We start from the raw sequence: 26703 nt of genomic DNA, 5'->3' as shown, positions 1-26703 counted from the left end.
TCTTCCTAGTTCCAACTGAAGAACTTTGGGGACCATTAGTATTTAGAAAACTGAGTATGGTTAAAAGGCACTTATTAAGGGGATAGTAGAAAAGAGTATTAGGTTAGAGTAGTGGTTTTCTAAGTGGTCCTTGAACTAAAAGCAACAGCATCATCAGAGCCAGGGTTGCAAACTCATTTAGTTCACAGTTTTTTCTACAGGGATTAACATACTAAGTATTTTGAGTAAACCTGACAATGTAATCCTAACTGCTTCATCTTTTCCCCTTCAAGTCACACTCTAGAACCTCTCAGACTGGTCTATCCCTCTTGATGTTGCCCTTGTTTCCTTCTTTTTTTTTTTTTTTTCTTTTCTTGAAGCATGATACGTAACCTATCACCTTGTTAGAAATGCATACTCCTGGGTCCTACCTCAACCTACTGCATCAATCTTTGGCGATGGAGCCCAGGAAACTGTTTTAACATGCCCACCAGGTAATTCCTATGCATATTAAAGGCTGAGAGCCACTGGGCTATCAGAAGAGGATGGGGTAAGTCAGTGTTGTATATCTTCATCCTGGTGTCATTACGAACTTTTAAAATCCCATTGTATTCACAAGGCCTAGCACAGTGTTGGCCATATTTTAGGTATTCAGAAAACATGGTTGAAGGTAGCATATCTGATTTAATAATTGAGATAATTTTATGAAAGTGTTTATCCTTTAGAGATCATCTTCCTCATTTACAAGATGACAAACACACCTGTGTACATTCTAAAATATATAACATAAATGTCATCTTATCCTACCATCTAAATACTCATAAATTTCAGACAATCATAATTTGGCAAATAATAACTGATGCTTATAATATCCCTGAGGTGTTATTAAAAAATAAACCTATTAATTGTCAAAGAAATTATACTCAATTATGTTCGATTGGCCTTGATGCTGTATGTATGACCAGGATGTTGCCTTTAGAAAGAAAAGCCAAGACTTCAGGTTAAGAGAAGACAGCATTAGCAGCTTTTAGATTAGTTCAGTATGTATGTGTGTTAAGTTATTACAGGAATATCATTGAGGTATTCTGAGAATACATTTTGCTAAAAGTGCCAACAAGGCAAGGTTAAATCCAAAGAGAATGCCCAGCAAGTGAGAGATTCAGTGAGAGAAGAACAACTTACAATGAAATTAAAATAATTGAAGAAATGTGTCAGAGAAAGTGAAATGATAACAACAACATAAACCAAGGAACTAAAAGTAGAATAAAAATTTTAAACAAAATTTAAAATTAAAAAAGAATATATATATATGTAAACCAAGACAAAAAGACATGTAAAGGGAGCCATGACTCCTTAGGAAAAATCACTGCCTCTAGAAGGTAGAGGGGAGACGGGCCTCGGTCCTACCTCTTCCAGCTGCACCACGAGAGTAACATTGTGCCCTTGTTCCGCTGTCAGCTTTCCATCAGCGGTGACGATCCGGAGCCCCCGCGGGGCCTTCCCTGGGCACTTCTGTGGTTTGGCCGTGTACTGTTCTCTCACCCCATCAGTGCAGTTATTGGAAACCACCTTTCTATACCTAAATGGAAAAAAAGAAGGTCAAATTGTAATCCCGCTCATGATAATTTGGATCACTCCTAACTTTTTAAATAAATTTTTATTTATTTATTTTTGGCTGTGTTGGGTCTTCGTTTCTGTGCGAGGGCTTTCTCTAGTTGCGGCGAGCGGGGGCCACTCTTCATTGCGGTGTGCGGGCCTCTCACTGTCGTGGCCTCTCCTGTTGCGGAGCACAGGCTCCAGATGCGCAGGCTCAGCAGTTGTGGCTCACGGGCCCAGGTGCTCTGCGACATGTGGGATCTTCCCAGACCAGGGTTCGAACCTGTGTCCTCTGCATTGGCAGGCAGATTCTCAACCACTGCACCACCAGCGAAGCCCCACTCCCAACTTTTGAAGCTGAACCTTCTGCTTAGTCTTGAGGGCTATCAATAACTACCTTTCCTGTTGCTCTGAAGATTACAGTTTATTCATAGAAAGTACCCAACAGAGAGCCAAATCGTCATACGAACACACTGTATCTATTATTAACATTTTAATTTTCTGCTTTTATTTATTTAGTTAATCGATGAATCAAATCAATTCACTTTGGAGCTGTGGGAAATGCATAGCAGCAGTAGAAGACATGGTCCTTCCTTGCCCTCAATAAATTTATAATCTAGCTGAAAAGATATACATGGATAATCTAGGAGATACTTCAAAGGCTATATAATTAAGGGTTAGAATGAGTAATAGATATTGCAAAGGAATGTGTAGTTCGGAGAAAGAACAGACTCTTACGCATTATATGCCTCAACAGTAGATACCATACAAGATGCTGTACTAATGGTACAGTGCAGAAAGTTGGCTAAATTTGATAGTTTTTAGTCAATATCTCATGAGGAGTTATACTGCCGAAACAGTTGAAACCTCACATTAAGGAGACTTCAGTCAACAGATAAGTAAATTCTTCCAACTGTTTTGCTTTTTTCTTCTTGTTTTAGCTTTAATAAGAAGAAAAAAGAAAAAGAATTATCCTACAAATTTATCCTATACAATTAATCAGATTCAGAGTAAATTAGAATCTGTGGGTTTTAAACAACTAACCTTTAAGACTTCTGAGGTTCAGTGTTATCTATTCATGATCTTTTTTTGTGTGGAGTCCACAGCAACAGCTTTGTGTATTCATGTATTTGATTTCTCAAGTCTACCTGCTTGAAGTTATTGGTAGAGCTCACAATGGAAGCAATCAAAGTCCAAGGTCTTTCCATTCTTCTAGACCAGGAGTTGACAAAACTTTTTACATAAAAGGGAGTAAATGTTTTAGCTTTGTAGGTTATATAGTTTTTATCACAAGTATTTAGCTCTTTGGTTGTAAAACAAAAGTGGACATAGTGCACGAAAGAATGATTGCATCTGGATTCTAATAAAACTTTATTTACAAAATCTGGTAGTGTGCAGGCCTGCAGACTATTATTTTCCAACCCCTTCAAATCTAGCCAAAGTCCTTTCTCTGTCCCTAAATCTCTAGAATGACTACCTAAAAGCAAGGTTGAGAAAATAAAATTAAATACTGTCTGGGAAAGTGCTTTGAACACTGTGGATCACTGCGAGGCCAGTTATTAATATGAAGCTCACCTCACAGGGCAGTTCTAAGGATGAAATGGATTAATGTACACAGACCACTTAAAACGCCCCTGACAATTAGCAAGTGCTTATGAAATGCTGTCAATTATTTTTATTTAACATTATTATTTATCCTACCTGTTCACAACCTTCATGGATTCCACTTTCTTTAGGACAAGTCAAAAATCCTCTGATCTTGCGAAAGAAGCCTTTGTTTTACTTTTCTGGACTCTTTCTTCCCAACTAGCTCATTCTGCCAAACTTCTCTTTTCCACCCTCTTGAAAGTACTTCCTTTCTTTTGTTCTTTCTGCTTCCATGTCCTCCTGTATGCCTTATCAGCTGCCTAAAACGTACCCACACTTTATTTTATTTTTTGAATTTTATTTATTTTTTTATACAGCAGGTTCTTATTAGTTATCCATTTTACATATATTAGTGTATATATGTCAATCTCAATCTCCCAATTCATCACACCACTACTCACTCCCCCTGCTGCTTTCCCCCTTGGTGTCCATACGTTTGCTCTCTACATCTGTGTCTCAATTTCTGCCCTGAAAACCGGTTCATCTGTACCATTTTTCTACGTTCCACATATATGCGTTAATGTACGATATTTGTTTTTCTCTTTCTGACTTACTTCATTCTGTATGACAGTCTCTAGATTCATCCACGTCTCTACAAATGACACAATTTCGTTCCTTTTTATGGCTGAGTAATATTCCATTGTATATATGTACCACATCTTCTTTATCCATTCGTCCTTCAATTGGCATTTAGGTTGCTTCCATGGCCTGGCTATTGTAAATAGTGCTGCAAGGAACATTGGGGTGCATGTCTCTTTTTGAATAATGGTTTTCTCTGGGTATATGCCCAGTAGTGGGATTGCTGGGTCATATGGTAATTCAATTTTTAGGTGTTTTTTTTTTTTTTTTTGGGTACACGGGTCTCTCACTGTTGTGGCCTCTCCCGTTGCGGAGCACAGGCTAGGGACGCGCAGGCTCAGCGGCCATGGCTCACAGGCCTAGCCGCTCCACGGCATGTGGGATCTTCCCAGACAGGGGCACGAACCAGCGTCCCCTGCATCGGCAGGCGGACTCTCAACCACTGCACCACCAGGGAAGCCCCAATTTTTAGTTTTTTAAGGAACCTCCATACTGTTCTCCATAGTGGCTGTATCAATTTACATTCCCACCAACAGTGCAAGAGGGTTCCCTTTTCCCCACACCCTCTCCAGCATTTGTTGTTTGTAGATTTTCTGATGATGGCCATTCTAACTGGTGTGAGGTGATACCTCATTGTAGTTTTGATTTGCATTTCTCTAATAATTAGTGATGTTGAGCAGCTTTTCATGTGCTTCTTGGTCATCTGTATGTCTTCTTTGGAGAAATGTCTGTTTAGGTCTTCTGCCCATTTTTGGATTGGGTTGCTTGTTTTTTTAATATTGAGCTGCATGAGCTGTTTATATACTTGGGAGATTAATCCTTTGTCTGCTGATTCATTTGCAAATATTTTCTCCCATTCTGAGGGTTGTCTTTTCATATTGTTTGCAGTTTCCTTTGCTGTGTAAAAGCTTTTAAGTTTCATTAGGTCCTATTTGTTTATTTTTGTTCTCATTATCATTACTCTAGGAGGTGGGTCAAAAAAGATCTTGCTGTGATTTATGTCAAAGAGTGTTCTTCCTATGTTTTCCTCTAACAGTTTTAGAGTGTCCGGTCTTACATTTAGGTCTCTAATCCATTTTGAGTTTATTTTTGTGTATGGTGTTAGGGAGTGTTCTAATTTCATTCTTTTACATGTAGCTATCCAGTTTTCCCAGCACCACTTATTGAAGAGACTGTCTTTTCTCCATTGTATACCCTTGCCTCCTTTGTGATAGACTAGTTGACCATAGGTGCGTGGGTTTATCTTTGGGCTTTCTATCATGTTCCATTGAGCTATATTTGTTTTTATGCCAGGACCATATTGTCTTGATTACTGTAGCTTTGTAGTATAGTCTGAAGTCAAGGAGTCTGATTCTTCCAGCTCTATTTTTTTCCCTCAAGACTGCTTTGGCTATTCGGTGTCTTCTGTGTCTCCATACAAATTTTAAGATTTTTTGTTCTAGTTCTGTAAAAAATGCCATTGATAATTTGATAGGGATTGCAATGAATCTGTAGATTGCTTTGGGTAGTAGAGTCATTTTCACCATACTGATTCTTCCAATCCAAGAACACGGTATATCTCTCCATCTATTTGTATCATCTTTAATTTCTTTCATCAGTGTCTTATAGTTTTCTGCATACAGTTCTTTAGTCTCCCTAGGTAGGTTTATTCTTAGGTATTTTATTCTTTTGGTTACAATGGTAAATGGGAGTGTTTCCTTAATTTTTCTTTCAGATTTATCATCATTACTGTATAGAAATGCAAGAGATTTCTGTGCAATAATCTTGTATCCTGAAACTTTATTAAATTCATTGGTTAGCTCTAGTAGTTTTCTGGTGGCATCTTTAGGATTCTCTATGTATAGTATCATGTCATCTGCAAACAGTGACAGGTTTACTTCTTCTTTTACAATTTGTATTTTTTAATTTCTTTTTCTTCTCTGATTACCATGGCTAGGACTTCCAGAACTACGTTGAATAATACTGGTGAGAGTGGACATCCTTGTCTTGTTCCTGATCTTAGAGGAAATGCTTTCAGTTTTTCACCATTGAGAATGATGTTTGCTGTGGGTTTGTCATATATGGCCTTTATTATGTTGAGGTAGGTTCCCTCTATGCCCATTTTCTGGAGAGTTTGTATCATAAGTGGGTGTTGAATTTTGTCAAAAGCTTTTTCTGCATCTATTGAGATGATCATATGGTTTTTATTCTTCAGTTTGTTAATATGGTGTATCACATTGATTGATTTGCGTATATTGAAGAACCCTTGCATCCCTGGGATAAATCTCACTTGATCATGCAGTATGATCCTTTTAATGTGTTGTTGGATTCTGTTTGCTAGCATTTTGTTGAGGATTTTTGCAACTATGTTCATCAGTGATATTGGTCTGTAGTTTTCTTTCTTTGTGACATCTTTGTCTGGCTTTGGTATCAGGGTGATGGTGGCCTCGTAGAATGAGTCTGGGAGTGTTCCTCCCTCTGCTATATTTTGGAAGAGTTTGAGAAGGAGAGGTGTTAATTCTTCTCTAAATGTTTGAGAGAATTCGCCTGTGAAGCCATCTGGTCCTGGGCTTTTTTTTGTTGGAAGATTTTTAATCATCTCAATTTCAGTGCTTGCGATTGGTCTGTTTATATTTTCTATTTCTTCCTAGTTCAGTCTCAGAAGGTTGCGCTTTTCTAAGAATTTGTCCATTTCTTCCAGGTTGCCCATTTTATTGGCATATAGTTGCTTGTAGTAATCTCTCATGATCCTTTGTATTTCTGCAGTGTCAGTTGTTACTTGTCCTTTTTCATTTCTAATTCTATTGATTTGAGTCTTCTCCCTTTTTTTCTTGATGAGTCTGGCTAATGGTTTATCTACCTTGTTTATCTTCTCAAAGAACTAGCTTTTAGTTTTATTGATCTTTGCTATTGTTTTCTTTGTTTCTAGTTCATTTATTTCTGCTCTGATCTTTATGATTTCTTTCCTTCTGCTAACTTTGGGTTTTGTTTGTTCTTCTTTCTCTAGTTTTTTAGGTGTAAGGTTAGATTGTTTATTTGAGATTTTTCTTGTTTCTGGAGGTAGGCTTGTATTGCTATAAACTTCCCTCTTAGAGCTGCTTTTGCTGCATCTCATAGGTTTTGGATCATGGTGTTTTCATTGTCATTTGTCTCTAGGGATTTTTTGATTTCCTCTTTGATTTCTTCAGTGATCTCTTGGCTATTTAGTAATGTATAGTTTAGCCTCCATGTGTCTGTGTTTTTTACGTTTTTTTCCCTGTAACTGATTTCTAATCTCATAGTGTTGTAGTCAGAAGAGATGCCTGATATGATTTCAATTTTCTTAAATTTACTTAGGCTTGATTTGTGACCCAAGATGTGATCTATCCTGGAGAATGTTCCATGTGCACTTGAGAAGAAAGTGTAATCTGCTGTTTTTTGGATCGAATGTCCTATAAATATCAATTAAATCTATCTGGTCTATTGTGTTATGTAAAGCTTGTGTTTCCTTATTAATTTTCTGTTTGGATCATCTGTCCATTGGTGTAAGTGAGGTGTTAAAGTTCCCCACTATTATTGTGTTACTGTTGATTTCCTCTTTTACAGGTGTTAGCAGTTGCCTTATGTATTGAGGTGCTCCAACGTTGGGTGCATATATATTTAGAATTGTTATATCATCTTGGACTGATCCCTTGATCATTATGTAGTGTCCTTCCTTGTCTTTTGCAACATTCTTTATCTTAAAGTCTATTTTATCTGATATGAGTATCACTCCTCCAGCTTTCTTTTGATTTCCATTTGCATGGAATATCTTTCTCTATCCCCTCACTTTCAGTCTGTATGTGTCCATAGGTCTGAAGTGGGTCTGTTGTAGACAGCATACATATGGGGTTTTTTTTTGTATCCATTCAGCGAGCCTGTGCCTTTTGGTTGGAGCATTTAATCCATTCATGTTTAAGATAATTATTGATATGTATGTCCCTATTATCATTTTCTTAACTGTTTTGGATTTGTTTTTGTAGGTCCTGTTCTTCTCTTGTGTTTCCTACTTAGAGAAGTTCCTTTAGCATTTGTTGTAGAGCTGGTTTGGTGGTGCTGAATTCTCTTTGCTTTTGCTTGTCTGTAACTGTTTTCTCTATTGAATCTGAATGAGATCCTTGCCAGGTAGAGTAATCGTTGTTGTAGGTTCTTCCCTTTCATCACTTTAAATATGTTATGCCACTCCCTTCTGGCTTGTAGAGTTTCTGCTGAGAAATCAGCTGTTAACCTTATGGGAGTTCCCTTGTATGTTATTTGTCGTTTTTCCCTTGCTGCTTTCAATAATTTTTCTTTGTTTTTAATTTTTTCCAATTTGATTACTAAGTGTCTTGGTGTGTTTTCCTTGGGTTTACCCTGTATGGGACTCTGTGCATGTCCTGGATTTGGGTGGCTATTTCCTTTCCCATGTTAGGGAAGTTTTCGACTATAATCTCTTCAAATATTTTTTCAGGTCCTTTCTCTCTCTCTTCTCCTTCTGGGGCCCCCTATAATGTGAATGCTGTTGCCTTTAACGTTGTCCCAGAGGTCTACTAGGCTGTCTTCATTTCTTTTCATTCTTTTTTCTTTATTCTGTTCCACAGCAGCGAATTCCACCATTCTGTCTTTCAGGTCACTTATCCGTTCTTCTGCCTCATTTATTCTGCTCTTGATTCCTTCTAGTGTAGTTTTCATTTCAGTTATTGTATTGTTCATCTGTTTGTTTGTTCTTTAATTCTTCTAGGTGTTGTTACACATTTCTTGCATCTTCTCTGTCTTTGCCTCCATTCTTTTTTCTGAGGTCCTGGATCATCTTCAGTATCATTATTCTGAATTCTTTTTCTGGAAGGTTGCCTATCTCCACTTCTTTTAGTTGTTCTTCTGGGGCTTTATCTTGTTCCTTTATCTGGTACATAGCCCTCTGCCTTTTCATCTTGTCTATCTCTCTGTGAATGTGGTTTTTGTTCCACAGGCTGCAGGATTGTAGTTTTTCTTGCTTCTGCTGTCTGTCCTCTGGTGGATGAGGCTATCTAAGATGCTTGAGCAAGTTTCCTGATGGGAGGGACTGGTATTGGGTAGAGCTGGCTGTTGCTCTGGTGGGCAGAGCTCAGTAAAACTTTAATCCACTTGTCTGCTGATGGTTGGGGCTGGGTTCACTCCCTGTTGGTTGTTTGGCCTGAGGCTACCCAACACTGGAGCCTACCTGGGCTCTTTGATGGGGCTAATGGCGGACTCTGGGAGGGCTCAAGCAAGGCGTACTTCCCAGAACTTCTGCTGTCAGTGCCCTTGTCATCACGGTGAGACACAGCCACCCCCCACCTCTGCAGGAGACCCTCCAACACTAGCAGGTAGGTCTAGTTCACTCTTCTATAGGGTCACTGCTCCTCCCCCTGGGTCCCGATGTGAACACTACTTTGTGTGTGCCCTCCAAGAGTGGAGTCTTTGTTTCCCCCAGTCCTGTCAAAGTCCTGCAATCAAATCCTGATAGCCTTCAAAGTCTGATTCTCTAGGAATTCCTCCTCCCATTGCCGGACGTGCAGGTTGGGAAGCCTGACGTGGGGCTCAGAACCTTCACTCCAGTGGGTGGACTTCTGTGGTATAAGTGTTCTCCAGTTTGTGAGTCACCCACCCAGCAGTTATGGGATTTGATTTTATTGTGATTGTGCCCCTCCTACCATCTCACTGTGGCTTCTCTTTTGTCTTTGGATGTGGGGTATCTTTTTTGGTGAGTTCCAGTCTCTTCCTTTCAACGACTGGTCAGCAGTTAGTTGTGATTCTGGTGCTCTCACCAGAGGGAGTGAGAGCATGTCCTTCTACTCTGCCATCTTGAACCAATCTCCCTTATCCACACTTTAAGTGGCAGCTTACCTCCTGTCTTTTTCTGACTATGATAGTAAAATCATAAGAAGTTCATATTTAGAGAGTGATTTGCCTTCAGAATATCCCTAATAACGAAAGTATTATTATTCCCAATATACAGATGAAATTAAGATTCATAGAACTTAACTAGTTTTCTCAAGACCACACAGTTAGGACCCTAGATAATTTGTCTCTAGAATATATGTACTCTTTACCACTGCACTCTACTGCCTCTTTAACTGGAGTGAGATATGTCCTCTAAGCTCTCAGAGGAATCCTTATGATTTACTTGATAGGAGTCATTTATGCCTTTTATGATTTTCTTCCTGTGTGACTGTGAACTTTAAGCTCCTAGAGAGCATCCTTGTGCCCCAGACATGCAAGGCTGATAATCAGGAGGTTCACACTGGGATGACTGTACGAGGTTAAATGTGGAAATATCTGCCTAACAGTTGGGTCTTACCACTGCCCGAAACCCTTCAAGCATCTCACCCACCAACCCAACTATGCTGACCCCTATCCTTGGAGTCCCTGCTTCTCCTGGCAATCCAGAAGCAAATGGGTTAATACCTAGAACACCAGGAAACCTCGCAAACCCTGCTCCCGCACTAAGATCCCTACTCATTCTGATAGGTCATTGTCCTATCTGAGCATCTTGAACATCACCCCATCTGGTATTTTGAAAAGTCCATTGTAGATGCTTATGACTGTACGCTGATGTGAAAGAAAATAAGCGCAGATAGGAAAGGAGAAAAATACCGTACAGACACTGGAGAATGGTGACATTCTGTTACCAGCAATGGTAGCAGAAAATGACCAGCAATGTCACACGGTAATTACGGCATCCCAGTGAGTTAAACTCACTGCGTGTATCAGAAACGTGCATCAGAAACTCCCTGCGTGGCACTATGCAAATTAAAGGCAGCTTATAATTTTTAATCACTTAGCATCCAAGCACACCTGTGACTCTACCTTGGTGAGCAGCTATGAAGGCATGGGCTCACCATCACCAGTGGAATCATCAGCTAGAGAACATTCCTTTTGTTTGTCGCTGTTCTGACAAATCATCGCCACAGGCTTCCCGGAATCCTGCAGCAGCAGGAGTCCTGCTTAAACCCAAAGCACGAATCCATCCCTCTGGGATTCTGCCACAGAGAAGACTGTTGGTAATTTTTAAAAAATGCTCATTAAAAACCATTCTGAAACCATTTTATTTCCTGGATGAAAATGGCATCACATTAGCCCTACCAGACCAGTCCCCGAAATTTAGAAGAAAATTGTGCAGAAATACAGAGTTCATTTACTCAAGTAAGCACACATCTGCATTACAGAATGGTTCAATTTTCATCCCAGCAGCAATCCCTGGGTCTGAGTTACATAAATGAATAATACATTTAGTATGTTATTAAATGGGGCTGCTTACCTCTGTAATAACAAGGCAACTTATGATTATGTTGGACCTAAGCTCTGAATATTACTGGGATGCATTTAGTTAGTAAAACATTCTTCAATCTGCCAAGAATAAAAATGCTTTGTAATGGCAAGGGAGTCTTTGTACAATTACTGAAAGGAAACATTCTGCAAATATACCTTTGATATTACCGACCGTTCATCTGTAGATAGTGTCTTGTTACTTCAACAACCCCAGTTTCAGCTTCTCTCTTCCTTCCTTTCTTGATACTCCTCTGTCACCTTTTCCTTTTTACCCCTACCCTCTTTGATCTTCCTTCTGGCTGCCTGCCAGTCTTAAGAAAAAGAGGAAGGCCATAGTTTTTCTTTGTCAGAGTAAAACTGGAAAAAACATTGGAAGTCTTCATATCCTGTGATTTTGCTATTCAGTGGTTCTTTTTTTAATTTATGATTTTGTACAGATGTTTATGGTACAGATGTTTGATATAGATGTTTATGACTATTCAGTGTATGCTAAGTTGACAATATAGTCTAGTTTAGTCAATCACAACCCTGTATGTGATGTCAAGACCCTGACCCCAGAAATTATGGTTTACTTGAGAATTCTGGGCATCAGTGTGTTTTGTTTTTAAGTTCCCCTGGTGATTCTAGTGTGCAGCCAGGATTAAAGATCACTGCCCTGGTGGTTCAAACTAGTGTTGTGGAACCAAATAGTCTGAGTTTAAATGCAGGCTCTTACTCATTAGATACACTTGGGCAATTTACCCAGACTCTAATGTTTGGGTTCTCTGCATGTAAAATAGGGATAATTACAGAATCTTTCCCTAAAATTCTTGGGAGGATTAAATGAGATAATGCATTCAAAAGGACTTAACATCGAATCTGGCACATTGCAAGATCTTAATAAATGTTAAAATATCAAAAGGTAGTAAAAAGTCAGTATTTAAGGTTTTAAATATTAGCTTGCTCTTGTACAGCAAGTTCCCTGAAAATAGAAGCCATGCTCTTACTGCCAAGATTATCTTAAGATCAAATCAGACCACATCAATTCCTTCCTTAAAATCATTCAAAACTGCCTATGGCTTACCCATAAAGGGTAAAGTTCAGGTTTAAAGGAGAGCTCCATGATCTGTCCTCAATGCATTTTTTTTTTTCAGCTTTAGATCTTTCCACTTCCTGACATGCTTCCTGAGCTCAGGCCAGGCTGAAGTCTACATGTCTTCTTCTGCCTGTGTTGTTCATTCCGCCTGGGATGGTCTTTACTCTGTCAAGCTTCTATTCTTTCATTAAAAATCAGTGTAGAGGGCTTCCCTGGTGGCACAGTGATTGAGAGTCCGCCTGCCGATGCAGGGGACACGGGTTCGTGCCCCGGTCCGGGAAGATCCCACATGCCGTGGAGCGGCTGGGCCCATGAGCCATGGCCGCTGAGCCTGTGCGTCCGGAGCCTGTACTCCGCAACGGGAGAGGCCACAACAGTGAGAGGCCCGCGTGCCGCAAACAACAACAACAACAACAAAAAAAAAATCAGTGTAGAAATTATGTTTTCCTATGATGTCTCCTCTTTTTTCACAGTAGTTGTTACATGTAATGACCAAGAAAGAGCTAGAACTCTAGGTTTTCTTATAGCCAAGGTAGGTCTTATTGCCACTGAGCTCTGTTGACCTTCATTTGTGCACACGAGAAAAATTTAAATAGTTTAATATCTTGGCTTGTACTATCTGTCTTTGTTTTCAAGGGAAAACCACCTTGTTACAATGACACTTAACTTGAAACGGGAAATGGGGCAAGCCCTGGGGACAGAGAAGGGAGCTGGTTCTGGGGACAGTGTATGGCTAGCACTTAAAATCTTTCTAGATCCAATGTGCTCATGTTTCAACAATAATCCTACGTAGCGGCCATAACCCCAACATTCAGAAAGAATAGGGTTCCATGGCTGACTAAGCATGTTCTCCAAGTTTCTCTCCTCAAGGCAATAGCTCTGAGGACGTTCCCCTTAAACTGAGTAAGCAGGCCTTGGGATTAGGGGACTCTACTCAGACAGAAGACTAGGTCGAGGGGAGAAAACTTCTCTTGCATTAAGCAGGATGGAAGCACAAGTCATTTAATTTGAACAGTAAATAGAATGTAACTTCATTCTGAATGCCAACTTGATGAAGTGAGACATATGGCCACGTTAAACTAAATGACAGCATCGAAAATCACAAGAATGGCTCATGGAATCCACTGCTAGAGTCAACTAGCTGTACAACAAATTTACAGAAGGAAAATTTCCCTACTTTTAAGCATCTGCAGTCCGAGGAATCCTAATACTGAATCATTTCAAATTGGTCATGAACATGTCAGAACCTGAAGGGATCTCAAAGACCATCCAACAGAATCCCTCTGTTTGCACATAAGAAAAAAAAGAGATGCAGTTTAGAGGGCTTGCCAAGCTCACACAGGGGGCAAGTAGTGGTTATGGGCCTTGGGACTGAGTTTGGAACTCTCCTGCCATAATGCCATGCCACGCGGATGAGGATTGCTATTGTCAATACCATTGACGTGGGCAAGGACAGCGATGTGAGGAACCAGATCTCCACATACACCTTCTTCATTACAACCCTAATGCCATCCCATAACAATATGGGAAAATGCATCTAAGAAAGATAGTCTGAAAAATCAACTTTGTAGCCACAGTTATGGAGCATTTGCTGTGAGACTGCATGGGTGAGTTCCAAGAAAACAGTCACTTGGGCCCTTGCAGTGCTGGGTCTATAAACAATGCAAGTGATTTCCTTCCTGTGGACTTGAAACACATGCACCACTTTTAGGACCAGTTATTCTGTGTGATGCACAGTGACAAATCTTGCTGAATAAATCAGACTGAACAGCAAGATTCCTGTCAGGATCAGAAATGGGATCACTTGGGAAATGACCACAGCCCCCAAGAGACCCTGGAAATAGCAACCCCAGAGCGCAGTGGCAGGATAACCAAGGTCTAAATGTTTTCATGGCTGATGTAGAAAAGAATATGTTTCTAGAAAGCATTTTTATTTATTTGTTTTTTTAACACCTTTATTAGAGTATAATTGCTTTACAATGGTGTGTTAGTTTCTGCTTTATACAGAAAGCATTTTTAAAACATTCTAAATGTGTGTTGACAGTATGGGGATTGCTATTTTGCTATACTTTATGTGTATATATTTTTTCCTGGACCTACTAAGTATTTTTATATAGATACTGAATTAATACTATTTTAAAATCTTTTTTTTAGCTTCATGAGTAAATATTCCCATTGAATATTGAGAGACTAACCCTGAGGATCAATAAGAACTGTCACTGTACATTCACATTCTTTCGGGAGGGATTAATGGCTCCTCTAAAGAAACTCCACAGACAAAAATTTCTATACCCACTTTTTTATAAACACATCTAGAAATCTCTCTGGCTTAACAGCAAAAAGAAATCTGTCCCTTGAGAAGATTATCTTGGCTTCTTAGAATAAACCAGCCTAATGTCTACTTTATTTTATATTTACAGAATCTTTTACGGTTGGCATGAAACAAGCAACATCCTAGTTAATTTGGCAACTTAAATTTGTATCATGTTCCCTGGATCCAAAACAGCATCAACAAGATTTAACCATATATAAGTACAACTAAATAAGCTTGGGCTTCTGTATGTGCAAACTGAGATATTTATAGTCATCGATGGAGAAACAGAGGAATGAATTTGAGGTTATTTCAGCACTAAATGCCAGAGGATATACAAATGAATACTGATTTCATGTTATTTGAAGAAAAGGGACTCGTTCACTAATCAGGTACACGTGTTATCTGCCTTGAGTGGTGCTGGGGGCCGACGTGTGTTTCGATGTACAGTGGATACTAATCATGTGACGTTATGAGCCTACACAAGCTGTTATTTCAGTTTTACCGATGACCAAACAAGGGCTTAGGTTAAATGTGTCCTAGATCTCAGTACTGTCATGACTATTAAGTATGAAGTAAATGTTTGGACTATAGATACACAATAAAAGGAAGGTTCCCCGCCCTTTTTACCTTCACTCCAGAGGACCCCTTCACTCCCAAAGTCCAGAGGCTGGTGATGGCATCTGCATTTTGTAAAGTGACTACTATCTGCTAGGCACTATGCTTCATATACAGTATCATATTTAATCAACCTCCAAAAGCAAACAGCAAAATGTTATAGGTTACGAAACTAAATCTCAAAGAAAGGAAGTCACTTGCTAAAGGTAAATGGCAGAGATTGGATTAAGACTCTTAATTTGTTTCATTCCAAAATAACTCTGTTTTTCACCAAACAACACATTCCCCCTTTGAGTTCACTCTGTACCCACAACAGGCTGAGGCCCCATTACCAGTCTCCTTGCTTTCCATGGAATGGCTTGTGGAAGGCATGAAGGAAAGGGTGAAAAGAGGCAGGGAGAACGTGGTTAGAAGCATGCTCACACGCTGTCCTGTGGTGTGGACATTGGACACTTGAGACCACTGGACCAAGCCCTAAGGACTGGTGGCTACAGCCACCTAGAGGGACATTCTGTACCTATTTCAATACTTATTCCAACTCTATTTTCTAAGACTTTGCTAAGAACTGAAACAAAAACTGCACACCTGTTCACTTCTACACAGTGAAGCTGGTAACAATTTTGGCATCTCCTTGAAATAGCACTTCTATTGGGAATAATAATAACCAATGCTAGAATGTTTCCATCACAGTGAAGTGAGTGAACCTGAGAACGCTGTTTATATATCCAGGGTAATAAACTAACTGTGAGAGCAACCATAACCATTTACAAAGTGAGGCCTTAAAAAAAAAAAAAAAAGGAAGGTTTACCTACATGCTTTCAAGTAAACTCGCAGAAAGGTGCTACTGGCAGATTTGCTTGTTAAGCTTGATTGACAAGGGAGGATTGTTTAGTAGACCTGTTCAGCTCAAGCTCTGATTGCATAGCTGCAGTCTGTGCCCTGCCGTAAGAGATTGCGTGAGGCAAGTGAGGTGCCTGGTGAGTGAAATCTACGGAGGCAAGAACTCTCAAACCAACCCTGCCCTTGTGATTCCTCTGCACTTCATCCCAGCCTGAAGCTAATACAGATTCTGTGCTGACAACCCGAGATGCTCGTGGATGGCTTAAAACAGGCATTGGAGGGACTCAAAACGGGGCCCAATGGCTCCTTAATTCTATAGACTTCCAGGCACAAACGTCAGGGCTTGTCCTTGAGAAAACTACCGGCATGGCCTTTTCACCTCGATCATCTCTTGTTCCTTTGCCTACAATAACCTGCTTCACACCTTCTTAACTTGGTAAGTCCTGCTTGCCCTTCCTCTCAGTGTTTCCTTACAGAATCCATTGGTGTCCGTGTTTTACAGGAGGATGGCAGTTAATATAACTGAATCTCCCATGTGTGGGACTCACAGGCAGTGCGTGGGCAGGAAGCTGGTGTTTCAACCCTTAATGGGGGAGATATTTGGCAATGCCTGGATACTCAACTCTAAGAAGTAAGCAGCTGACTGGGTGGAATTTGCTTTAGGAGCTACCAGAAAGACCTTCAATTGCCAAAGAGACTCTAATTATTGTTGTAGGGTTTTAATAACAATTATTATGTTGTAAGAACGCTAACTGCAGCATTGTTTATAGCAGCACAAAACAGGAAATGACCAAAATGTCCATGAAAGGGATGACTACATAATCCCAGGTGCTTGAATCCTAGGGAGTTAAAAGAAATTAGATGGGGCTTCCCTGGTGGCGCAGTGGTTGAGAGTCCGCCCGCCGATGCAGGGGACACGGGTTCGTGCCCCGGTCCGGGAAGATCCCACATGCCGCAGAGCGGCTGGGCCCGTGAGCCATGGCCGCTGAGCCTGCGCGTCCGGAGCCTGTGCTCCGCAGCGGGAGAGGCCACAGCAGTGAGAGGCCCGCGTACCGCAAAAAAAAAAAAAAAAAAAAAAGAAATTAGATGGAGAGTAGCCTTATATACTCTGACTTGGAAAGATGTTTAAGTTATGTTTTTGAATGAAAAAGGGAACTAGAAGAACAACATATCTAGCAGGAAACTGCATATAAAAACAACAAAATTAATTTTGTATATTTTTTTCTTGGCATAATTATTCACTGACAAATGCAAAGGGAAGTGTTTAGAAACATGCATATCAAACATGCACAAGTGTTAGATCACACTTGTGTGGGAAAGGGGGCCAGGACTGGGGTGATAATCTAAATTGGCTTTTTAAACAGAGAAAACATGTATATTTTTTTGTAATTAAACATCTGTAAGTGAAAAGCTAAATATTTAATGGCAGCATTGTAGCAGCTACAACAGATGACTGAATCTGTGCTTATGAAATGCCACTGAATCAACACAGAGCCAAGTGACATCTGGGGTCAGGGACTGGAGTGGTATTCAGAAGGGCAGAAAGTCCTTTTTCAATTTCATCTACACTTTCTCTCTTGCCAACTCTTGAGCTGGCTACAGACACCGCAAATGGGAATTTGATGATATTGGGGCCTTCTTTGAGGGTGATTTCAGGCCCCTGTCCCAGCTAATGGTCTTCCTATTCCTGATGCAAATGTGTAGTTTAGACAGTATGTTGATCTGTGGGGTTACGATTGATACCCCTGTCCCCGACCTTAGCCCATACGGCGCTATGCAGGTGGTCACTCTTCCACCTGCGAGCCCCTTACTTTTGAGAGCAGGGCGTTCATCCTATCTGCTGATAACTGGTATTAATCATATGTTCCTTTTACACAAACTTGCTCACTGATGCTGATGCTTTTCTGCAGAAAGTTTAAATGGCATGGATGAAACCAGCAGATGTGGTAACTCAAGAAATATCCCTTAGGGTCAGATGCTCTCAGGTAATGCCCACTGATAGGAACAACCTTCTGAGAGTGGAGGTGGAGCCCTAGGAAGTAATATCTGTGATTGTGTGATGAATAAACATAACTGCATCGACAAACATTTATATACCTGGACACATACTGCCGAACCACTTTTTTAATTGAAATGTTAGTTTTATAGGGCTAGATGAAAAATCCCATTGAATAGAATATTATAAATTATTCATCTCTGATGTTTTATTTTATATAGGTTAGGATTTATTTGGGTTTCACATACTGAGTTCACCAAAGGAATGGTGAAACCTATTTAGGGGTAGCTGAAAAATGTGTGTGTGTGTGTGTGTGTGTGTGTGTGTGTGTGTGTGTGTGTGTAAATATATGTATATAATTATAAAATTAAGATACATATATATTCTCAATAAACTGAAAAGTGAGGGGTCATCAGCCTTTCTTCTGCCTTATTACAGTGATTTGAGTAGCATCTGGAACAATCAGACCCCTCTGTACTTCAGTCTCCTCTCATTAATACCAAAAAGACGATAGTATAACTCCCCTGACTGACAGTGAATAAAAATCAATTCTGAAATTAGCTTCAGGGGCTCCTAATGCCCTTTACAATGTCTAAACATGCCGGCACATGCAAGTGATAAAAGTCCTGTCTTTGGCATTTCTTCACCATTAAGTTTAGTTATTTCACCAGCCCTTTTCAATTTCTCCCATGATGCTAGATGCTGAAGACCTCACCGACCCATTGCTGTAAAAATGTTATTTGTATTTTTCTCAGATTTTGTGTTTCTCTTCAAATAAATCACAGCTTATTTCTTTATTCAATCAGAGATAAGAATATTTGACGTATGTGTCTATGTTTTTTCCCTCCTTCTGCAAACAGTTTGAATGGAACCGATGAAACCAGCAGATGTGATAACTCAACAAAAATCCCTTAGGGTGAGATGCTCTGAGAGTAGTATATATTATTTTGGTAATTTCTTAAAATTAAAAAAACTTTTAAAATTTCAAATACAAAAGTACATAAATGGAAACATGAACATCCTCTCCTCTGTATTGCAGCTCGCATGAGAAATGAGAAGGGCAATTGTCAAGTAATGCTGGTCTATTGGTGAGGTACTTACTCTCTCCCTCCCTCCCTCTTTCCCTCCTTCCACCCCTTCTTCCCTCCCCCTCCCTCCCTCCCTCCTTCCCTTCCTTCCTTCCTTTCCTCTCTTTTTAACTTTTCAATATCAGAATTCTTAAATATGCACAAATGAGAGAAAATAGTATCATAAATACCCATGCCCTCATTAACTTATCTTCAAAATTTACTAAACCCATCCCTTTTTCTAATATTTTAAAACAAATGCCATACATCATGTATCTCTAAAAGATAAGGTTTCTTTTTTGAGCCTAACCAAAATATCATTATGACACCTAAATATATAATATATTTAGTTAATATAATAGAAATATTTAGATTTAGATATAACCTGGTATCACCTGTGGTGGTCAATTTTATGTGTCAACTTGCATGGGCCTCAGGATGGCCAGATATTTGGTCAAACATTATTCTGGGTGTTTCTCTGAGGGTGTTTTTGGATGAGATTAACATTTAAATCAGTAGACTGAGTAAAACAGATTGCCCTCCCTAATGTGGGTGGGCCTCTTCCAATCAGCTGAAGGCCTAAATGAAACAAAAATGCTAACCCTCTTCTGAATAAGAGAAAATTTGTCCTGCCTGACTGCCTTCAAACTGGACAGTGGCTTTCTTCCTGCCTTCATACTCAGATGGAAACATCAGCTCTTCCTGGGTTTTGACCCTGCTGACCTTCAGACAGGAACTACACCATCAGCTTTCCTGGCTCAGCATCACAGTTCAGACTGGGATGGAAACAAAGCATCTGTTCTCCTGGGTCCCCAGCTTGCCAACTCTCACCCTGCGATGTCAGGATTTGGACTTGCCCACCTCCATTGCTGGATGCTCCCATTCCTTATAACAAATCTCTTTAATTATATATATATTTATATATATATATATATATATATATATATATATATATAAAATCTCCAATTGGAGATAGAAAAACATATCTCTGGAAAACCCTGATTAATATATCACTAATCACCAGACCACAGTCCATTTCCCCATATGGCTCAAAAATGTCTTTTAATAGTTTTTTTGAATCCAAATAAGTTCCACACACTATTTTCTAAGTCCATAAATATCAGTTACAGTTGTGGGAAAGTCACAGAATGGTTTCCCTTTTATGGTATTTCTTAAATAATATTGGATAGACCCCACAACACAGATCACTGAACACAAAATTTAGACTCTGATTCCAGATTTATAAAGATCAGAATGCACGTCTTCAATGTGTCAAGACTGGACAGAGAGAAAATGAAACACATTCCTACTAACACTAGGATACTCTTGAAAAGTCAATGAGCTTCTTTTCTGCCTCAAGTTTCCACATCTATAAAACAGGAAATGCACATGGGAAATATTTCTTTGGCCTTCCACACAGGGATGTTGTGAAGGTAAAAGGTAGCCTCGTGTGATTAACTAGTTCTGAAATAAAGTATCAAAAAATGAAGATATGTATATATTATCATCATCACCACCTTCATCCAAGGAACCTGTTTTGTTTCTTTGTTTGCAACTGGGGTCTTATTCTCAGACGAAATTTGCCCTATTAATGCAAATTTGTGCTGCATTATTAAAATGAACAAAAGCAAGTAAATCAGTGCTGTAATGAAATAGGCCTGGCATTTGATCAGAAGTAATTCGGTAAGTTTAACACAGGCTGAAAAGCAGCAGAAGTTGACCTCCAAAGGCCACTGCTTCAGACACTCACCCAGTACTATTGAGGTAACTCTGTCCCAAGCTGCAGTCCTTCGACAGAGAAGATGGATTGAACCAAAAGGCTGGCAGGCACTGACCATTGCTGTGTCGCTCATAACCATAGTCACTGTTGGGGAAAGAGCCAAGAGAAACCTTTCAGTAGATGGCAACATTACTGACAACAATTGCACGTCAGTCCACAGCCAGCTTCTACCCTGGTCAATTAGTCAAAAAACAGGCATTCACTGAATCAAAGCCTTTCCAAAAATGGAATCTTTTTTTTCCATGGAATATCTATCAATTACCCATGAAAACATTCTACAGAAGCCATTTTGAGAAATGTTAGCTTGGAGGCCACAGGGGTGCATGTGTAGAGAAGAAAGCTCAATGCCCAATAATTCCCATTAAACACCTTTAAGCTGGGAGAGTAGATGTTGTTCTCATTAGGGGGAGACACAGTACTGATTGTGGTTGGGCCCAGAGAAAGCTATAATGGTGGAAGTCGTCCTCAGCGTCAAGTTTCACTGAAGAGTTTAAGGCATTCACACGTGGCATAATCCTCATCACTAGTGATGTCTTTGGGGTGCTCTTCCAAGACATCTGGATCTACCAAGGAGAGCTGAGCCAGGTCTCTCTGTGCACAAGCCATATGCTTCAAAGTCATAGCAGGAAAGGAAATGTCCTTCAGGACTGCTGCAAGCATTCCCCCAAGGAAAAGCTCCGTCCTATGCCGTTAATGCTGCCAGTTGCTTTAAATCTGCTCTCTAGTTTGAAAATAGTCAAAGACTTTTCTCAGCCTCCTCGCATTCTTATCTCCAGGAGCCTCTGAGTGGCCTGATATTCTTGGCTTCTGAAAGATGAAACCGGGCGCAGAGTATGGCAACAAACTGCACCTTCACACGCACAGGTAGCTCGCAGGTGGCCATCAGTGAGCATTAGTATGAATTGGCCCATCTGTGTAATGGAAGTGAGATACTGGCACATGACGGTTGGGGAAGGAGAATTAGGTTCGCTCAGGGGCCTGTCACCAGGCAGCTGGCACCTAGAATTCTGCCCATCCCAGCTGGATTTGGTGCTGATGCAACACAGCACGCGTAGGAAGACTTCAGGAACGCTGCCTACAGGACACCCAGTGTTCATTTAAGGAAATTATTTTACAAACGCTGAAGAATAACAGGCAAGGTCATCTGGTAGAGGGCTGTCCACGGGAGAGCCAAGCCAAGAGAGAACATTCAGTGACAACCACCTTTCATTATGCTATAGTCAAGAAGTATCACTGAAGCTCCAGCTACTAGTAGAAACCAATAAGAGCATGGCGATCCTTCCAAAATATTTTCAGAAATCATGCAGTTACAAAAATCCCATTTGACCAGGTAACCTTATGATGGCCTCGTTCATGATGCATTTCCCACTTCTCCAATTACATTTTAGTTAGTGGGATGAGCAGCAGATTCCAATCACGAATGCAGGAATTGGGCCAAGACTAAGGGGAGTGAGAGATGGGGGGAGGGGGAAACTTAATTGATTTTCTTACCCTGTGTTCTTTTCACCCTAGTCAAGCTTAAAATTGAGAAGAAAACAACACAGGACAATGCCAACAGCAAAAGACTAGCTTATGTTGGAACCTTGCAGAAAAGATTCCCAAAGGAACAAAGGTTTCCAGAAGAAATCAGGGAATTGGGACTTACTTTTTCTCTTTGGTTTTCTATGTGAAAATAAATTTGCTCTCTGCCAAAGAATGACTGTTTGGTAAGGCCAAAGTCAAACCACTAAGATAAAAAGTTAACTCCCCATACGGTTCCTCCTTGCATAGAGTGACTGAAGGAGAAGCAGTCAGGTTTCAGAAAGAGGGATGTGATGAATGACACACTCTCCATGGAACTTTTCCCTGTGAATGTGTTTCAGGATGTCAATCCTGAAAGGTAGGACAGAGACAAAATATTTTTGTCATTGTAACAATGTTACACTGACTGAAACAGAAGCCAGGGCTGGGGAGGCCCTCCCAGAATTCCTTGTGAGCCCCCATGTAACTGAAGCTCTGCCTTCCCTCTGGCTGAGCCCGGAGAGATAAAGAACTGACTCTTGGCTTGCCTTCTTTACCAACAGGAGAGGAACAGCCTTGGGTTATCGGTCTGAGTTCCGGCAGCCAGTTTGCCGGGACTACCAGTACTATTGATTTAGAGAACGCTCCTGTCATGGTAGCATGACAGATGACTTCCTTTTTCTAAGATACGTGATGTGTACGTACACAGTATTTCAGCCCAGTCACTGATATTTTGATGATCAGATACGTGACCGATGATCGTTACGCGGCTAATATTGTTACATGAATGTCTTTGGTTCTTACGTTGGCCAACTTCCAATTATTTAACACTGATATACACATTTAGCAAATGCTTTCTCTAAACCAAAAGCATATAAATAAATTTTATAAAGAAGAAGGAAAAAAAGGAACAGAAAGTGAGATGGACATGATCAAGGGAGTTACCACCTACTCATCCTCAGTCATATTTCAACCTCATCTGAATGTCAAAACCAGAACAAAGCAAGGGCATCGCTGGACCCACAAGCTAGCTTTCTGCTTAACTAATGCTCCAGAAAGAACACTGTGGCACTCTGAGTATATTTAACTTCTCAATGTCTTAGTCCTTTTCCAGTTTAAACTAGCTTAATCCTGGTAAAGGAAGAAGTCTCTCTTACCGCTGGGTTCACAAAGCCACAGACGGGGCAATACTAGTGATTCCATTCTTGCGCTGAATTCAGAAAAGTCTTCCATGGGTGTCACAAGCAATAGTCAGCTAACCACTGATTGAAAACATCCAGGTATAGACAATTTACTGCCCTACACGATCACTGTTCCACTACCAGGAACCCTAGATTCTAGAAAGACTTTTATCTTGAGCACAAATATGTTTGCTCCCTGAAACGTCCACTTATTGTTTTCAGTGTTGCTGTATGAAGAAACTCAGGGTCTATCTAGTCTCTCTTTTTGTCCTGAGATCTGTCAAATATATGAAGATAATTACCAGCCATCTTCTGAGTCCTCCTTAAGTCTAAAGAAACCCCTGGTTTTTCCATATACACACGCACATAGCTAGTAAGCCATGATGTCCCCAAGTGGTAATTTCACATGAATGTAGGCTTGTCACTTGGATCTATGCATGTTACTATTATTTGATATCTAAGCTTTCATTAAGGCCCATGTGGGTTTGAAATACTAGACGACTCTATGGGATAACAGTACAAGCTCACCAGTCAAAATCAGCCTCTGTGCAGACACAGGGTTCAGACTCCATAGCTCCTGCATATTTCCCTTGCATACATTTCCGCTCTGATTTTCTCTTCTTATATATCCTTTTCGCTCCCATGATGCATGCTTCCCCCTGTAAGGAGACAAGAATCTCATGCAGTCGGGCACATAGCTTGGACCTTCCCTACTCCACATCAGGACAGTTCCGGGAGATGGTCTCAAACCTTAGTGTAATGTAGACATATGCAGTCTGCTTTGTGCTAACAGCATTTCCTTTTCGATTCTAGAGCCCTATCACAGAACATGATGATAAAGGCAATCCTAAGAAGCACTGAGGGTGTGTCTGAAAGTCCGGAACTGTATGTATTCAGCAAACCTTTACTTGGCAAGGTATTAAGTACAGTGCTATGAGGGACACACAGACAACTAAGACAACCTGCAACAGTGTATGGCCAAAAGATTTTGTAGTAATTAAGTTCAATTCTTCTGTAATAAAAAATGTATACATCTGGTCATGTATGAGCACATGAAAGAAGAATATCACTAAGAAACATAAAGGTCCATTGTGCCTTGATTTATTAAGCCTCTGCCCACACAACTTTATAGCACTGATTTTATATCCACCTACCAGATAAGCAAGAGCGCTAAATGCGGTGTTTCTCCACAAGATAACTAAAAGCTTTGAATATCCCAATGCGTGTGCACTCCAGAGGGGGAAACGTCAGTCACGTAAAGGAGCGACCCTTTGATTGTTGAGCCTCCCAGGAGAGTGGGGGATTCCAGCTGACGTAGCTCCCATTGTCAAACCCAGCTCTGTGTGTGTGTCTGAAGGACCAGACAGAGTTTTGTCTAAACTAGTCTACACTGTCTTTCTTGAGCAAACTCACTTTAACCAGCTGCATTACACATCTACATGTAATTATATGATTTAGTCTAGGTTTGGGGTATATGATGTGTCACGCTCTGGATATGGTGATGGGGCCTCTACCGTGTGCTTTGAGAGGCCGGCAGAATGAGTTCTGCCTTGGGAAGTCGAAGGAGAGATGCTTTCAGCCAAGCATTCTGATATGAGCAGGGTAGCAGAGGGGCCAGGATGAAGGAAGTTTTCCTATTAATAATTCTTCATCCTTATATCACAAGTACCTTGGAAGGAGGCAAGAAGCGCTACCTAATCCCAGGGAAGCATAGCACTGGGGAGGAAGAATTTTACTGGCATCGCTCACGCAGCATAACTTTGTTATTTCATGTTACTGTTTGCATTGCCAGATAAAACTGAACAGCCTTTCCTCACCCTTGCCCCCGTACCCTGCAGCCAGATGACACGCTCAGATAAATTATGCTTGGATCTCCGTGCTGAGTTGGTATTTCATTTTGAGTTGTAAGTCTTAGCCAAGCACATTTGAATTTTATCTCATTATATCCTAGTACAATAAAAACAGAAGTCACTTCACAACAAACTATAAATGTTGAGTTTGTTCACTGCTGTGGCACACAAAACACATTAAGAAAGCGCCAGATGGACAATTTTTGCCCAGAGAACCCCAATTCCTACACTTTAATGACTTGCTTCCCCCCAGTACTCTCCACGCCTCCCACCCAGGACTCAGCCTCAGCTCCCTCCCTCCTACCTGGCTGTGCAGCTGCCAGGGTCTGTAGTCTTCCTCAGCACAGCGTCTATCAAAAATGGACTTGTAGTCCACTTTGACCAGCTGCCATTCAGAGCGGTGGCTGAAGTGTCCAAACACTCTGCAGAGTTCATGACGATAAAAATAATCACAATAACAGCAATGCTGACAGTTATACATCATTTACTGAATGTTTGCTATGAGGTTAGCACAACGCTAAGCATATTACATTTTTTTTTTTTTTTTTTTTGCGGTAAGCGGGCCTCTCACTGTTGTGGTCTCTCCCGTTGCGGAGAACAGGCTCCAGACGCGCAGGCCCAGCGGCCATGGCTCACGGGCCCAGCCGCTCCGCTGATATTGATATCAATACTGTAATATTGATATTGTAATATTGATATTACACATCACTTGATCCCCACACACATTTCTGAGGAGGGCTGCTATTGGCTCCACATCACTTGTCGGTAACCTGAGGCTCAACGAATTTTGTTAACATGCAAAAACCAAAGTCAAATCACTAAGAACTGGTAGAGTCAGAACCCAGGGTGTTTGACTTAAAAGCCCACTTTTATATATTGTACAACAAGAATGGTTGACCAAAAATAAAAAAACAACCAAAAAAAAATTGAGAAAACCATAGACACTGCCTTCTTTGCGGTCCAAGATTATACCTCTAGGTTCTCTTGCTAGGGTACATCATTCCCACGGTTTCCATGCTATTTTACCTTCCCACCAGTCCCAAGGGAAAGTGGGCAGCAAGGCTGAGGAGTTATAACTACTTCCTACTCTGTGCATTCTATTCTCCTTACTCAGAGAGACTCAGCTATTTAATGAGGTGTTTTAATCACCTATTGCCGATATAAATAAAAGCCACAAAGTAGCCTTTTCAATCAACTTTTTTTCATCTGTGTCTTGCAAACATGAAAACTGAATGAAGACAAATTATGGAATAAATTGCTAATCCAGCTATGTTTACCGTGGGCAAAATGTAGCTATTAGGCATATTAAATTTTTGTTGCTCTTTTCTATTGTTAAAAAAAAAGGAGTAGGGAGAAAAAATTAGAAAATGTACCAGCTATTCACTTTGATTTAAAATTTTTCACTGCCGACAGGATCA

General features: G+C 40.4%; 1 protein-coding gene across 2 annotated transcripts in view; it reads right to left on the bottom strand.

Moving 5' to 3' along the window:
- Window positions 1-26703, bottom strand: part of SORCS1 (sortilin related VPS10 domain containing receptor 1) — a 556814-nt gene that overhangs the window by 80515 nt on the left and 449596 nt on the right. For both annotated transcript variants that reach the window (XM_073793984.1, XM_073793985.1), the window contains exons 15-18: window positions 25590-25707; window positions 23964-24094; window positions 20725-20838; window positions 1387-1558 (exon numbers count right to left, since the gene is read on the bottom strand). In XM_073793984.1, the coding sequence (XP_073650085.1) occupies window positions 1387-1558; window positions 20725-20838; window positions 23964-24094; window positions 25590-25707 (535 nt within the window). The remainder of the gene's footprint in view (window positions 1-1386; window positions 1559-20724; window positions 20839-23963; window positions 24095-25589; window positions 25708-26703) is intronic.

The sequence above is a fragment of the Tursiops truncatus genome, chromosome 16, assembly GCF_011762595.2.
Source record: "Tursiops truncatus isolate mTurTru1 chromosome 16, mTurTru1.mat.Y, whole genome shotgun sequence".
NCBI classification, from domain to species: domain Eukaryota; kingdom Metazoa; phylum Chordata; class Mammalia; order Artiodactyla; family Delphinidae; genus Tursiops; species Tursiops truncatus.
Note: the sequence above shows the minus strand (reverse complement) of the source record. Positions and strands in the feature narration are given on the sequence as shown.